The sequence below is a fragment of the Aulonocara sp. 'chitande type north' Nkhata Bay genome, linkage group LG1 (assembly GCF_057382095.1).
Source record: "Aulonocara sp. 'chitande type north' Nkhata Bay isolate Kocher_YH1m ecotype deep benthic linkage group LG1, A_spYH_male_GT1.1, whole genome shotgun sequence".
In the NCBI taxonomy this organism is placed as follows: Eukaryota; Metazoa; Chordata; class Actinopteri; order Cichliformes; family Cichlidae; genus Aulonocara; species Aulonocara sp. 'chitande type north' Nkhata Bay.
In genome coordinates, this window is record NC_141344.1 from 23,949,013 (window position 1) to 23,966,232 (window position 17,220).

The window sequence follows — 17,220 nt, forward strand, 5'->3', positions numbered from 1 at the left end:
TCTCCAAGGCTGTGAGTTAACTGCTTTCAAAAATATTTTAGATTTTAACACCGATACCGATTTTCCAGTATCAGTAGGTATTACAATAACACTGAACTAATAAAAACGAAACTAAAACTAAACATTTTCAAACAGTTAAGCTACACTGAAACATGGAAACTCACTATGGGAACTAACTTAAACTAAAATGAATTGAAACAACAAACAAAAACTAAATGAAATAAGATCTCTGTCTCCACTAACGCTTTGGAAATTCTAATAGTGAAAAAACAAACTTGCTACCATTTCTGTTTGATTTATATGGTTACAATTGGGTCTAAAGGCCACAGCCACAGCACAAGGAGTGATCCAACAAAGGCTTAGATTGGGAAGGTTTTGTTGATCATTATTTATCCATCTGACATCCCAAAACTTAAATCAGTGGGTGGGAGAAGATGCCGTGTACTGTGTAATGTGTACTCTCATCCAAACTCCTGCAACTCTGAGGCACATCTTTACAAAAACCAGCCTGTCCCGAGGCTGCTACACCTGTACACACAATCAGGTCTTGCAACAACTGGTGATTATCCTAGAAGGAAAGTGAATAACCACAAGTGTCTTCGCTCCCCCATTCCCTGGACCATCAAGCATCTGGTCATGGTCGTCTTCTCAGAAGATGTTATAGTTCCTGTAAGATATAGTTGGAGAGGCAGATAAACTTAAACTATGCTGAAACAATTAGCTTACCAAGGCATCCTTGTGGATGTTGGGTGACATCACCCTTCAAGAGGTGTTGTTGGAAATAAATCAACAAAACACTCAGGATTGGACCATCACCTACCTGACAACCCCAATGAAGTTGTTATCACTCTTCCACTAAAAATACCAGGCAATAAACAGAGCTGATGTTGTGGTCTGTAAAGACTATTAATGACCGTGGTGTTAAAAATCTTGACATGTTGAAAGGCCCAAAGGGCTGCTCGGGCTTCCCTTTCAGTTGTATTATACTCACACCAAGCAGGAGGAAACTGGGTGACCAGTGCCGAAGGAATCTTCCTGTAACAAAACAGCAGTAACTCCAACTCCACTAGAGTCAACAGACAGCTTGAATGGTGTGCAAAAGTCTGGAGCTGACAGAACGGGGGTGCTACAGAGGAGAGCTTTATGGTTTGACAGGCCTCAAGCCACACTACAAGATACTGGTTTGGGCAAAGGCAAAGGCTGAACACAAAGAAGGACATGACACAGGTTTAGATTCCGATTAATACCATTTATTAATAAAATGTTGAACAACAAGGCTTTCTTTGTGAAAGACTAGAGAAAGGGAGTTTAGGAAGAAGCCACATAAATCAGCTCAGCCCGCATACTTCACAGGTCACTTGTTATCAAGGGAGATAACTGGATCTATGCCTTTAAGATCTATTACCTTTAAGGCATAGAGCTCACATGCACATATGATTTAGAAAATAAAAATGCCAGAGTAACATAATAACAGTATTTATCTAGAGTTCTTACATATGAGCAATTCAGGATTGCCAAATAAGAATGTTTCAGTATCAGAATAGATGATTGTTCATAAAGCGCAGTAGTAGCCTGTTTGAATTTGTCATATGAGGAATAAAGCACCCCTTTGTATTCATCTGAATGGCTGAGGCATAACACTAAAACTCACTTACTCATAACTGACCCCATTTGTTGTCACGGTCCTGGGTCTCTGGCCCAGCGTTTTCAGTTTACGTTTTGAGTTCTTAAGTTATTCCTTTATTATGTTGAGTAATTGGATTATCTTTTGGTTGCCTTTAGTTTATTTATGTTTCACTTAGGTCTTCTGTGATAGTCTGTCATGTTTCTTGTCTTCTTGGCCATGTTCAATGTCAATTCAATGTCCTGGATCCTGTGGACTTTCCTCCTCTGACGGCTAGCCCTCGCCATCCCGCTGTGTCGCTGAGGTCTGCGCCATCTCCACCACTACGCCCCCGGAGCCGCGGCGGGCAACCCGACGCTGTGGTGCAAACTCACCGCGGAGAGCTGTGCTTTACCCCGGCTCCTCGGAGAAGAGGACCCACGGCGCGGCTACCTGGGAGTCACTCACGCAGTCCGGCTGGCGCATCTCCATCTGAACACCCCCGGTGTCGCGGCGCGGGCGTCTCAGATGGCCAACAGCCCTCGGTGGCACCTCCTCTCTCCACGCTGGTCCTCGGGGATTCCATCATCAGGAACGTGCGGATGAGGGGGGCGCTCACGCTGTCGTTCCCGGGAGCCACTGTTGTTGACATAGTGGACAGAATTCCCAACATTCTGGCATCCCACCCACACGTTAACCGGCTCATCATCCACATCGGCACCAATGACATCCCCAAACAGCAATCTGAGCTGCTGAAGTTGGACTTCCTCGAACTCTTCAGCCTCCTTGGTCAGTTGCAGGTGAGTGCTTTTATCTCTGGGCCCACCCCCACCTGTGGCAGAGGGATAGGCCGTTTCAGCCGGCTGCTCAGTCTTAACACCTGGCTTTCCTCTGCCTGTATCTCCCACGGCGTGGGTTTTATTAACAACTTTGATGCCTTCTGGGAGAGGAGGCATCTTTTTGGGGCAGACGGGCTCCACCTCAACGCCTGGGGACGCCGTTTGCTGTCCGCCAATTTGGCATTTGGCGTACAGCACTCCCGCACATCGCCACTGTCTGCCACTGACTGATGTTCCCGTGGTCCCAGCTCCTATATTTGTTCCACTTTTAACAGTAATACACAAAACTCTGGACTAGGACCTTTCTCTCCCACAGTCAACACAATACCCGTCATAATCACAAACAGAGAGCAACAGAATTATCATAAATCCAGTAACTCCAAAAACATTAATAACCTCCGGCCTCTTCAAAAATATCAACATCCATCCAACTCTATTGTCAAAAATCCACCAGTCTCAATCAGTATGGCACTTTTAAATGTACGCTCTCTATCGAACAAGTCTTTTATTATCAATGATTTAATTTTAGATAATAAACTTGACTGTTTATTTTTAACTGAAACATGGCTGGGCTCGGATGCACCAGTTGTTCTCACTGAGGCCTCCCCACCAAATTTTAATTTCTCTTTTTCTATTAGAAGTGGTAAGAGAGGTGGTGGGACTGCATCTTTAGCCAACAACACACTCACCACCAAACAAATTTTATTTGATCATTTTACCACTTTTGAATTCCATGCTATTGTTTTCAGCAGCCCTCCAGTTTTATCTGTCACAATTTATAGACCACCTAAAGACAGCGCTGCTTTTATCAAGGAATTCTCAGAATTTTTAACAAACATACATTCAAAATATAATATGATCATTTTAACCGGTGATTTTAACCTGCACATAGATAATCCTTCTGACCCTGCATCAAAAGAATTCTTAAACATTCTTCACTGTTTGGATTTTATCCAGCACGTCACGCAGCCGACTCACAACAGAGGACACACTCTGGACCTGGTCATCACCCATGGGCTGTCCACCAGCGTGTCCTCTGTTGTTGACTTGGCTGTCTCTGACCACTACTGTGTGTTTTTTAACATCACCGGTTTTATTCAGCGGAAGACCTCGGTGCGAACTGTGAGGAGGCGCTATCTAACCTCTGAAGTGGCTGCAAATTTTACCAGGGTTTTAGTCAAATGCCCCCCTGTAATTTTACCTGCACCCTGCGATTTGATTTTTAGTTATTTTAACAGCAAACTGAAGAAAAGCCTTGACTCCGTTGCTCCACTCACCACCAAAAAGATTAACGTAAAACATACATCACCCTGGAGAAACGAAGAAGTCAAAAAACTCAAAAGAAATTGCAGGGCAGCAGAAAGGAGATGGAGGAAAAATAAAAATAATATCAACCATCAAATATTTTCCGAGCAACTTAAAATGTACAATAATACATTAAGGAAGTCAAGAAATTCATACTTCGCCAAAATAATCAGTATTAACAAAAATAATCCCAAGGTCCTCTTTTCCACCATAGATCATTTATTTAACCCTGATTTTAAAAGCTCCAAAAGAACCCCCACAGACTCGCTCTGTGAGCAGTTTGCAGACCACTTCAGGGGAAAGATCAGCGCCATCAGATCTGATATTTTATCTAATCGCGATATGATTGTAAACACATCTGAGGGCTCGATTGTACCTGAGGAGACACTGGACAGCTTTGTCCTGGTTAATGCTGAGAACTTTCAGAAGGTTTTCTCCACAGTGAGACCCACCACATGTCTTTTAGATCCAATTCCTTCTTCACTCTTTAAAACACTTTATGGATTTTTTGAGGCTGAGCTTTTATACATGATGAATTGCTCTCTTCAGTTGGGTGTCTTCCCTGCTGCCTTTAAAACGGCGGTGGTGAGGCCCCTTCTGAAGAAGAGCAATTTGGATTGTAATGATTTTAATAACTACAGACCTGTATCCAACTTACCATTTTTAAGTAAAGTCTTAGAAAAACTTGTTTTTACTCAGATTACTGATTTTCTCAATGATAGACAGATCCTGGAGATATTCCAGTCTGGATTTAGGGTGAACCACAGCACAGAGACTGCTCTCCTAAAGGTTTTAAATGATCTTAGATGTAACTGGGACGCCCAAAAGCTCTCAGTCCTGGTGCTACTGGATCTAAGCGCAGCCTTTGATACAGTAGACCACGCTATTATTTTAAACAGACTGAAACACATGGTAGGCCTCTCTGGTGCTGTACACAACTGGTTCACTTCCTATCTCTCTGACAGATCTTTTATGGTGAGTATGGATACATGCTCCTCTAAGATCCATAAAATGACATGTGGCGTGCCTCAAGGGTCGGTTCTAGGCCCTGTACTTTTTAATTTGTATATGTTGCCTCTCGGCAGTGTCATCAGGAGGCATGGAGTGAACTTCCACAGTTACGCTGATGACACGCAGCTGTACATCTCCGTGTCTCCTGATGACACCAGACCAATGGATGCCCTTTTTAACTGTATCTTGGATATAAGATCTTGGATGGCAGAAAACTTTTTACAGCTTAACCAGGACAAAACTGAAGTTTTAATTGTCGGTCCTGAGGCTCAGAGAGAGAAACTCTTGTCTAAATTAGAGGCATTTTCACTATGTCCTTCGCTACAAGTGAAAAACCTGGGTGTTATTTTTGACTCTGAGCTTGGTTTTATCCCACATGTTAAACATGTAACTAAAATTGGATTTTATCATCTAAAAAATATAGCCAGAGTCCGCCCTATTCTCTCTCGGGCCAACACGGAGATGCTGATGCATGCTTTTATTACCAGTCGCATTGATTACTGTAATGCCCTGCTCTCTGGTCTTCCTAAGAAGAATATTTCAACTTTACAACTCTTGCAAAACTCGGCAGCTCGTGTGCTGACGAAGACCAGAGGGCGGGCCCACATTACACCGGTTTTAGAATCGCTGCACTGGCTCCCCATGTGTTTCAGGATCGATTTTAAAGTTCTTTTATTGGTTTTTAAATGTCTTAATGGTCTTGGGCCTTCTTATCTCTCAGATCTGCTTTTACCATACGAACCCTCGCGGACCCTGAGGTCCTCTGGTACTGGCCTTTTGATTGTCCCTAAAGTCAGGACACATACTCACGGAGAGGCAGCTTTTCAGTGGTATGGTCCTCGTCTGTGGAACAGCCTGCCGGAGGAGCTCAGGGCCGCAGAGAACGTACATGTTTTTAAGAACAGGCTCAAGACCCACCTTTTTAATTTAGCTTTTACTTAGCGTTTATTTATTTTTTATGCTTATTTATTCTATCCTGTTATTCTATTATTAATTTAGGATTTACCTAATATTTCTTGATTTTATTCTTATTCATTTTTTAATCTTCTTACTCTATTTATATTTATATTGTATCCTGTTCTTATTTATTTTATCATTTTACCCTGTATACATCGTATTGCGTCATATCTCCAGTGTTTCCTCGGATGGCGCTCTCTGCACCGGGGCTGTTATTGACCGTGGCTGCTGGGTCTCTGGGGTCCTCTCAGCCTGGTTGGGGGGCTCCTTTGCCTCCCTCCTGCTGTGTGCCCAGCCCGGAGGCTGCGGTCTGTGACCGGCTCCCGGTGCAGACGGCTCTCTGTTATAATGTTTCCTCACTTGGCTCATGCGAGCCCAGCCCAATTTTTACTCTTTAAGTGTGCGCGTGTGTGTATGTGTGTGTGGTTGGGGGTGGGGGGATATATGTGTATTGAGAGTGTGGGGAGTGAGTTGGAGGGTGGGGTGGGCTGCTTTTAACTATGTAAAGCACTTTGTGCTACATTTTTTCTGTATGAAAAGTGCTTTATAAATAAAGATTGATTGATTGATTGATGTTGTGAAATTGTATTGTCATGTGTGCTTTCCATTCTGTTTCCTGTTTTATTTTGATAGTCTCTGTCCTATGTCAGTGTAGTCAGCTTTGCTTCCTTTGCTTCCTTTGTCTCGTTATGTTTCATGTTTTTCATGTTGTTTGTTTACTTCACCCACTTTAGGTTAATGTTAGTTTTGCTTCAGTTTGCCTTGCCCTTTGTTTGTACCCTTTTTACCAGCCTCATTAAACGGCTTGCTTTTTGTTAATACCCAAGTTTTGGTTCCACGTTCCTTTTGTGCCTGCATTTTGGGTCCTCTTTACAAATTCCTATAGTGTGCCGCCGCATACTGTGACATTTGTGTTACTGTATCACTCAAACTATACCCTTTACTTACAGGAAGAAAATTACCTGGGACAACGTTTAACCAGTAACAACAACACTGATGACATTTTCACTTGGCAAAGCACAACAACACACCTTTGAAAAAAAAAAGCACAGTGTGAACATGTGCAGCACAGGTGTCACCTCACTTTGGTAAAAGAATCTAGTTCCTTATTGGCGAGACACTATAGGGTGTCATTATGTCTGTGTGCCACACCCTCTGCTCGATAGCTCTCATTACAAGGTGAACTTTCTCTCAGGTATGTTTGGAGAGTTTCAGGTTTTGAGAGTTGAAGTGCTCAACATACAAGGACACCTGACTATTCTGAAATGAACAAATATGTTTTTGTTTGTTTTACAGGTCAGAGTATTGACTGTTAATTTATGCATAGGAATGAAAATCTAATATAATGAAAACATGTCCAGAGTTTTCCCTCTCTTACTGAACTGTGGCTTTTTGCACTCTTGAGTGGAGAGCTATTGACCCGTATCATGTTGTAGCTTCCAAACACCTGTTTCTTTATTTCTCTGTGTTTCTTTCATTTTTTCAGTCTAGCTCAGCTGAAGCAGGAGTTGCAGACAGATGAGCTCTGGACATTAACACAGAAAGTCTGGGGGATTTTCCCATATGTCTTTGAGTCCTGGCTATGTGGAGTAGAGTGGTTGGCTGGGATGGTGGTTATTCTCCAGGGAGTGCATTCCAGAGCTTTTGCATCATGTGAAAGTCAGCCTTTGCTGCCCCTTTGTCACTGTTTAGCTTTGCTGCCAGGAGGAAAAACAAACAAGATTGATTTTATTTTTGTAAAGCTTGAAAGCACAACTTCGTCCTATTTGGAACAAGTATGGGACAGAAGCTATTTTCAACTGCTCCTGTATTCATAAGGGGTCACCACAGATAGCTCTGCGTGTTTTATTTGCCAGATTTTCTTTTTCTTTTTACAGCTGATGCCCTTCCTGACCAAACCCCAAAGAGATTTGTGTCTCCTCCCGGGATCAGTGGCAGGATATATTTTACAAATTGTTCTGTCATCTCTTTGAACAACTTGTAAAATACTCAAATGTCTGAGAAGATTGAGTACAGAAGATAGATTTGCTAGGTATATTTCTGACAGTCGCATATGTTTAATTTAATTTTATAAATCTGTTGAACGTCTATTGAATTTGTTATAAATTCTATTAAAATCTCATAAATGAGCAAATAGCTTTATAAATATCTGCATTAAATATTATTTTCATGCGCAACAATGTGTCTGTGGCTGCAGAGATGCTGCCTTGTGCTATCAGCTTTTATGCCAGGAGAGGGCGCTGTCTCCTCAATAATGTGGTCTGTCCTTTGAAAATCTACGTAAATCTATTTATTTAGAAAGCCGTTTCTGTATTGAATTAAAGGATTAAAATAAGAGTAAAAGGGCAGAAAAACATATCTGGGATACATCACATGCATCACTGAATAAATGCTGACGGATTTTTGGATGTTGTGGCAATAGAAAAAGCCCATTGATACATGGGTTGATGCCACGTGCATGAATTAGTTTAAATGAAGGGAAATTCAGCCTCGGTATAGCCTAAACAGGACCTACTAACCCGCCTGGCTGCTTTTCAGATGATTTGTGATTAAATAGCAGTTTGGGGACTTTTGGATGATACAATCAACATGGCAGCCGCATTTCGCATATGAGTGGTAATCCCTTTCTTTCAGTTTCAGGGAAAGAAAAAGTAAAGATAAACGTGTTTGTCATAAAAAGAACAAATCAAGTTTTTCTACATGTAATTCCTACAGCACCAAAAGATGAGACTGTTTGGCCAAGCATGCTTAAGCAGTTTAATTAGATACAGTACTTTTTAAAACTGCTAATAGTGATTCAGTCCACAGCTTTTGATTGATGTTGTTTTAGAAAAATTAAACTTCATTCTTAAGCCCCAGTTTCACCTGACACCTGCGTCAGCATACCAGCGTGTCAGTGGCTGACAACATGTTTATCTGAACGGGTCATTTGATGAATTTGTTAAAGTCAGTCACACCAGGCTTGTCCCATTAACACTTAGAAGAAAGATAGCTAACAGACTCAGTGCTTCAGTGTATATTACAAAGTGTGGAGTGGACTTCTCGTACTCTCTATGTCCCCACTTTATGGATGGATGGATTGGTGGATGGATTTAGCCCACAGTGACATACGTGAATAATCATGTATCAACATTGCAGCGCAACTCAAAAACACAGAGTTTTATAGATTCCTGACCGTGTAGCCCTAAAAGTTGTGCTTATTTCTGTGATGTGCAGTATAATTTGCTGACAAACTGGCAAAAGAAGAGCAGGGAGGATTCTTGCTGACAAAAAGGCGGGGAAAAACATGAAAGAGTCCTTTTCCATGAAGTGTGTGTGAGTGTGTGTGTGTGTGTTGCGCTTAAGTGGTTTTACTGACACAAAGCTTTCTCATGCATAATTTATATTACACCCATACTTCTGTGAGGGGAGGTGGGCACTAACTTGATTTTTTAGAATTACTTTTTTGGCTGAGGAAAAGCAGAGGACACACGCACACTCACACACAGATGCAGTTTCTTAAAGTGTAATAAGCGATGGTCCGTTAATAATCATTCTTAACTTCCCAGATGGCTTTCTACAACAAATTCGCCAGAGTGGGTGTGCGAGGGAGGAGGGGTTAAAGACTGGGAGGGTGTAGATTGCAGACAGAGCGGTAGTGGGGTTGGCTGGATTGTGATATCGACAGATGTCTAGAAAATTGTGTGAGGGGCACTCGTCGGATAGTCTACAACACACGGACCCCAGGCTGCACCTCGGAGAGCAGGGGCGGAATCTGCAGCTGTCACTCCAAAAAGCCTTACCTCCATTACCACATCCAGCCACAGATTGCAAAAGAAGCCGAGCTGGTTACGCACTAGAAATACAGGTAAGTGTCGTCACAATGATTTTTTTAAAAAATGATTTCATTTTTTAAAATGTTTTATATTGAATTTCGAGCAGTGCGATGTTGTAAAAAAGAAAGAAAGAAAGGTCTTCCTACCTGTGATGAATCTAGTTTATCTGCTTTTATCATTCCCGCTGTGCTGCTTTTTTCTTTATTTTTATAGACTGCAGCTGAAAATGTGTTTAATAAAGGGAAGACTTTTTTTGTTCTCAGTTGTTGAATCAGCGTCTTCCAGGCAAGAAGCGCTTTTTAAAAAGTAGGCCAGGCGCTTGAAATCCTTCTGCCATTATAACGAAACCGCAGAACAAAGTTGTTAGTGTGGACGCAGTCAACACATTGTTGTAGAGAATTTCGTATTTTTTTGCACGCTTATGTGCGCGAGAGGCATTTTCAAAGCAGCTGGACACACAAAAAAAGAAGAAGGGCAGAGCAGCTGAGGGAAGCGGTGGGTGGGTGGCTTTGAAAAGGGGGGATGGATACCCCTCTATAGCTTTTATCCTTCAAATCTTCCAGCATAACGTTAAATCCACCTGGTTATAGCGACTAATTGAAGTCCGCACTAAAGTAGGTCCCGAGCCTGGGGTCGTCTTTTTTTCCCCTGTCAACTTTGTCCAAACCGTTACTTTTATCGGGATGTAACGCCTAGCGAGGAATCACAGTCCTTTGTTACCGGCCGGCACATGCTGCCGGTTACATGCACGCCTCCTTTATCTTCCCGGTGTTTTAGCGTGAAGAATTTTATCTACTTTTTGACCAACTGGAAAATCGGCTTTACACAGTAATAAACTGTTACATTGGATTATTTCAGTGGTCTGAAATATGAAGTCTTCCCACATTATAAAATTTTGCTTTGTCTGACTGGGAGGCCCCGTGACACTGGGAACATGAATGGGCGAATTAAAAATAAATAAATAAATAAATATCCTCACGAACACGATCAGGCACATAATACAAGTAAGATAGAAGCGAGTGGAATAGAATTTAAAAAAAAATAAATGCACTTTTTATTTTTTATTGTTTTAATTGGAAGGTTTATAGAATCCAAATTGCTATATTGGGTTGGCTCTCCGGTATGTGTCGCATCCTGTCATTAATGCCCTCCTGCAGCACTATGGACAGTTCCACTATGGTTGTTCGTACCTGTGCCAACATGCTTCACTGCAGATGAAAACTCCAGCATGTGGCAGTTTTGCAGGAAAAAAAAAAATCAATCAATCAAACAAACAAACAAGAACGCTGAACAGTATTTCTGCCTTATTAAATGAAAATGTTCCATGTAAAAAAAAATCTGTCTGTATCTTTAGTGGGAATCAGGGTGTTTAAGTACTCCACTCTTATGAATAATTTAGGCCTGTATTCAGAAAGTCTGCAAGGTTCGCTGAAAACCAATTGCAGGGATGAAACTGAGCTCCCAGTTTTGCTTTAAGGAACTTATGTGGCAATCATTACACTTCACTTCCTCCACAGTCAAAGCATGATCACACGGAAGTACGTGTCTGTAACATATTTTCTGTACTGGCAGAATGACAGTTGTGGTTTGTGCTGAAAATCCACATTTTTCAGCTAGTTTAGATGAATGGATATAACTACAAACTCTGGGTGATCGCTGCCTGCATGCTGGGAAACTTATGACGCTACTGAGGGAGAAATAGTTGTGCATCTACATCATAGATGTTCAACTCAGACTTGTGGGTTCACTTGGCGCTGATCCTCACCACGCATTCCTTAAAGGGTAGTGGGTCTGCTTGGTTGCCTGATCTCACTGAGGTTCCCATGCGCTGACATTGGTTTTCCAGACAAATTGCAAATGGCAGACATCATTTCCTAATTGAACTTCTGGTTTACTTTAACATAAGACACTTCTTTACTGAAATGAAAGCGCTTCTTCATTTAGTTCTCCTTATATTCCCTCTAGTCATTTAAATGTAATTTCATTAAATTTAGAACATTATAGAACATTATATGCTTCTATTAGATCTAAGAAAAGCTTCAAAACTATGGCATTTCTGCTTTCCGTGTATTTAGTCTAGACATACTAGATTATTTTCATCCATTTAGTGGAATGTTTTAGTTTGTATGGTTTCCTTGTGTGTGCAAGGACTTTTGATCCACAACCCAGGGATGGGGTCACATCTGGGGTACTGGGAACATGAACATATATTAGACTCCCCCTGAACATGAACTTAACATTTACGACTAAATAAAAAGGCCAAAAACCAATCAATTTCTTATTTTTTCCTCTAGGAAACATCATGGGAGGCAAGCTGAGCAAAAAAAGAAAAGGATATGATGTGAGCGATCCAAAAGACAAGAAGGATGAATCCCCTGCAACAGTTGCAAGTGCAGACAACTCTGCTAAAGGGGAAGGTGGAGCCCCGCCTACAGGAGAAGAGACAACAGCAGAGGCAGGCAACGTAGAAGACGAAAAGGCTGTGACAGCAGAGGCAGCGGTACCTCAAGAGTCCGAAGCACCTGAAACATCTGAGAAGGAACCAGCAGCACAATCAGATTCCCCAGCTGTGGAAGAACCAGTAGCATCCACTGTTAAGGAACCAGTTGCAGCAGCAGCGCCAGAGGATGTAGCTCCAGTTGTAGAGGAACCAGTCGTGGCAGCAGATGAAGCCGCTACAGTAGCAAAAGAACCAGCTGCGGGAGCGGATAAAGCAGCTCCAGTTGTAGAAGAACCAGTTGTGGCAGTGGAGGAAGTAGCTCCAGTGAAAGAAGAACCAAGTGCAGAATCAAAGGGGCCAGCTCCAGAAAAAGAAGAAGCAACTGTAGTATTGGAACAAAGTGCAGCAGTACAAGAGCAAGCTCCAGAAGACCTTGCAGTGGCTGCTGTAGCAGAGAAACCTTCTGCCCCAACATCAGAAGAATCTGTGCCAGTCGAAGCTGAACCCAAGTCTGAAGAGGTCCATGAAGAAGAACCTGTTGCAGTCGCTGAATCTGTGTCAGAGGCCACCAAAGAGCCAGAGCCCATCCCAGAGACTGAGCCTGAAGCTACTGTGGAGGAGACCGTGGTCTCTGCAGCTGTCCCTGAGCCTGAACTGGTGGCTGAGCCAGCAGCTGAACCAGTGCTGGAGTCAGCCACAGAACCAGAGGAAGAGCCCAAGCAAGAGCCAGAGCAAGCAGCAGAGCCAGAGGCGGAGCCAGAGAAAGAAGAAGAGCCTGAGCAAGTACTGGAGCCAGAACTAAAACAGGAACCAGAGCCAGAGATTGTGGAGACAACAGAACCTGAGCCTGAAACAGAACAAGCCCCAGAGGCAGAGCTGGAACAAACATCACAGCCAGGACCTGAGCAAGAGGCTGAGGCTTTGAAAGCTGCAACAGAGGATCAAGTGGAAGAAACTGAAGCTGAGCCGGCTGTAGCCACTTCTGACGTGAGTGAAGTGGCGACTGTGGGAGGAGACTCTTCTGATGTCACGGAGGCTACTGCAGAGGATACCCTCACTGATCAAGCTGCAAAAGAGGAATCTTTTACACCAGAAGCTCCCAGCACTGAGGTGCCAGATGAGCTCAAGGAAGCAGAACTTGTATCTGAGGTTGTCATCGCCTCTGCGTGCGAAGCTGCTGTCGAATCTGAAAAGGCAGCTGAGCCCTCCGTGGAAGCAGTGCCTCAAGCAGAGCCGGAGGTGGAAAAGAAGTTGGAAAATGGAGATTTAAAGAGCCCCTCTGTTACCGAGGATGCAATTCCATCTGTGAATGGGGAGTGTAGAGATCCTGACACTGCCATGGCCACACAGGCAGAGGAATGTGTTAATGGGGGTGAAATGCCAGAGGAGATCCCTATCAAGGAGCCGAGTGACCTTGAACTGAAAAAGGACTTGAACCTGAGTGGGGATGGTCCAGAATTTCCTGATGCAGTCTCAGACATGGTGGATGGCCTGAGCACTGAGGTCACTCAAGAAGCTTAAAAGCAGGAAGCATCATTCAAATCAAGTATAATCCCCCCCGTGGTGCAAGAAAGCCGTCGAGGTATCACAAACACAGCTATGCTTTCTGAAATGCTGTAATCACTGCAATCTCTTTAGTGGCAACTCAGGCAAAAAGGATGCTTTCTCTTGAGTAACCAAAAACGAAGCCCAACCACTTGAGGATAGAGGGACACAGGGAGATATTTATAGTGAGATGGAAGTGCCGTGAAGAGACTGAAGTTTGGAATTCGAGTACTGAAAGGCAGTGAAGCTGGACAGCTTGGCAAAAAAAAAAAAATACTGGACAGCAAAAACGACATTGTTCAGTAAAATAAAGGAATGTGTCTGTGTGTGTGAGGCCGATGAATATTACAAAGTGGCTTAATGGAAAATCTGTCATTATTAGTATATTATTTGATTTTAGAAACTCAAATATCCTTTCTATTACTATATGCAAAGACGTGATGTGTTTTGGCCTTTTATAGTAATGGTACCTGTAAGGATTGTTTAATTAAAACCAATTGTTCAGAATAGAGAATAAAAAGAGACTGTTTTAGTCTACAGTGATCTTCTTTTTCTTTCAAACGTTCTCTCAGCATCAAACGCATCTGAGGCCTTGGGTTACTAATATTAATAGTACTTTAAGCTGTGACTCAGATCATCCGTCATTCTTCTTTCTTTTACTTTAAAAAAAAGAGAGTTAGATAACAAATATTACGCTTGTGGATACGAGCCCATTTGGTTTGTGTGTCACAAAATCTACTTCGAATTCAATTCAAAGACTTTTTATGAATCATTTGCCTCAAATGGAAATGTTCTAGACATCCATTACATAATTTCATGCATTTTTTTTAAAAAACATTCACTCTGGCCTGGTGGAAATGTTGTAATTTGCAGCTGATTTCTAAATTTCTTTTAGGGTTGAGCAAGGCACTGACCCAACCAGCTCTATAAAAATCTATACTTGAATTGTAGTTTTGCTGCATTTGCAAGAGTGGCAGAGCATCAATATTTACACAACATCAAAAGGGTCCGTTTATTTAGGCTCCGCCTCTACAGGTCAGTGGGTTAGAGCTCAGTCGATTATTTATGTCCACACAGGGCAATGTCCTTTAGGTCACTAGCTGGTGGAATATTTTCAGTTATTGTATGCAACCGGCACGTCACAACTGAGCAAATAAAATGATATCACCGCACACGGTCTATCTTCTGAGTTAACTGTTGCCTCTATCTCTCTGATGTCACCATGGCTTTTGCTGAGGCCATACCAGCACACCCGGCTAACATTTCACAGATCCATACCGGCAAAAGGGGAACTAAAGAAGGGGGGATGGGCAGGGATACTTGCAGGAGGCAGAGAAAGGGAAGAGGGGGAAGGGGAAGAGTGTTGTGGGATGAAAGCCATTGCTATCATGAAGGGAAAAAAATGGCATTCTCTGCTTTTTCAGTTTGTAGTTCACATATTAAAATGACCAAAACAATAAATTCAGGGCAGGGATAAACGTGCTTTGACACTTATCGGAGGCCTTCTTGTAGAAAGCTGCCCTCTCCTGCTGCTCACACTGTCACACCAGACAGTTGTTGCCGTGCAGGTGTTAACGCACATACATTAACATGAGGCAGCAAAATGAAATTAGCGTTTCTGTGCATCTGTCAGTACATGCATGTAAAGTGAGGAGGAGGGCGAGTATGTGTTCTGTGCATGCGGAGGGGAGCATTAGTGGAGTATAGTGATCCAACCTTGGAATAACTAATGGACTGTGGGTCAGAGCATGAGAAGAGATCTGATAACAGAAGCTTCCCATAAAAGCAGCTCCTTCAAGTGTCCATCCCAGATGTCTCTAGACTGTTAGAAAACAAATCCAGTATACTCCAAGGCAGCAAATTTATGATAGGAATGCTGTGGAGTGGGTTTGGGGGTATAAATTGGAATTTGCTGGCAGGTTTTTTGTCTTCCTTGTGGAAAAATCAGGTCAAAATACCATTTATAATATTTATGACTTTTAAAGTAATTAGTACAACTCATGATGTATTTCCTAAAAAGACAGTTTGGCAGGACCATGACTGACCCCTGCTAACCTCCATGGATAAAGGTTTGGGGGAGGCTGACAAAGAGAATGGTAACAGCAAAATTTAGACTTCTATTACTGCATATTAATTAGTATGACTAAGGATTTACCAGATTTCATGTTTGAAACATTATCCCAAAGCCTCATCACTTCCACATTTCCCTGCAGTTCACTTTCCTTTTCTCGTGTGTGTGTTTGTGTTGAAGAACAGGGTACTTGTCCTTTGCATGTTGATTTAAACACTGACTTAAAGTTGCATAGCCGTGAAAGGCCAGCTGCACTGCCTAGTTACCCAAACACTATGGTCTCTATACGCAAGGTCCTGCACAAAGCTCGGACTGTGTCTCAGCTTCTTTTTTCCTGGTGTGAAGACTAGCCTCCAGGCTTTATCTATCCCCAGCTGAGATGCAAAAGGAAGAAGGAAACAAACTAACTAAAAAGGCCTAGTCCAAAGGCTATATTATAAGGATTTCCATGAAGCACCAAACTACCAGGTTTAAGTGTTGTTGCATGCACCCATATACTTTATTTTAATGGATGTTTTGTTGTTACATCAAATTGATGGAGGAAGGCCAGCATTAACTATACAACAATTAGCATAACTTCCTCATGACTTTATTGTGGCTGTGACCCTTCAGATAAAGCGGCGTCCAGATTTTTGTTTAAAACTTGGCTACTTAGTGTTATCAGCAGGAGTTCATTAGAAGAAGACTGAAATAAATGAAGATGGCATTATTATTATATCATAAAAAACTCAAAGATGTAAAAGACCTTGAAAACTATACTCTTTCCCCCCATGATCCAAAAATGGCAAAAAGAATAAATACATGAAAAGACGTGTTGATTTTGACTGTTTAACCCTCGTTGATATCCATGCTATACGCTAAGCTTCAGAGACAAGAAGCAAGAACCAAGTCACCACTTTATCTGAAAGGCCGCAAACATGAAACCACAAGGAAGTTATGTTTAGTTCATCGTGGTAGCAACATTTGGTATTATAGGCCATTACTGCCATTACTGCTGAGTTTTTTTTAAAGCTGGTTCCATGAACTAATGATGAATGATGAGCTCATTCCAGCCTGGATGTCCTCAATGTAAAGTATTAATACATTTGTGACAGAGTCAAGTACAAATGAGTGCCATCGTGATCATTTTGGCTTAACTTGATTGAAGTCCTTTACATTATGACTGGATAAGCATGCAGTCATACTGCATTAAAATTTTAGATATTTAGATAATTAATGTTAAATTAATTTTCATCATGTCTTTTTTGGAAGCCTCTTAAAACGTTTTCAGATCTGTAGGATTTTCCAACTCTGGTGTCAATAATTGGACAGTCAAGAAGTATTGGCTTGCTTTACTTCAGTAAAAGTAGCAATATCAAAGTGCCAAAATACTTATAATCACAAAAGTATTTTACTGAAGGCTAAGCACTTACGCACTGGTTTAAACAGTACATGGCAATGTGTGATCTTCTCATTTGTTTGTGTGTAACCAAAGCTACAGTGTGGTACAGTATCTCTCAAATGTAGTAAAACAGAATGAATCCTGTGAAATAATACAAAACTATACATAAGTATAGTTGAGGAAATATAATGCCAGATATAAGTATCTATCTAAATGTATGTTAACCTATAAATCTATGTAGCTTATATCACCT

At 41.9% G+C, this 17,220-nt stretch overlaps 1 protein-coding gene across 1 annotated transcript; it reads left to right on the top strand.

Annotated features, from left to right (window-relative positions):
- Positions 1–9,364: 9,364 nt before the first annotated feature.
- LOC147339121 (uncharacterized) lies at positions 9,365–14,054 on the top strand. The gene is made up of 2 exons (XM_086289430.1): positions 9,365–9,562; positions 11,825–14,054. The coding sequence occupies exon 2, from the start codon at positions 11,833–11,835 to the stop codon at positions 13,489–13,491; it is 1,659 nt and encodes a 552-aa protein (XP_086145556.1). The 5' UTR covers positions 9,365–9,562; positions 11,825–11,832; the 3' UTR covers positions 13,492–14,054.
- Positions 14,055–17,220: the final 3,166 nt, after the last annotated feature.

Excerpts from the sequence above, each read along its gene's own strand:
- LOC147339121 (XM_086289430.1), top strand. The coding sequence starts at position 11,833 with ATGGGAGGCAAGCTGAGCAAAAAAAGAAAAGGATATGATGTGAGCGAT.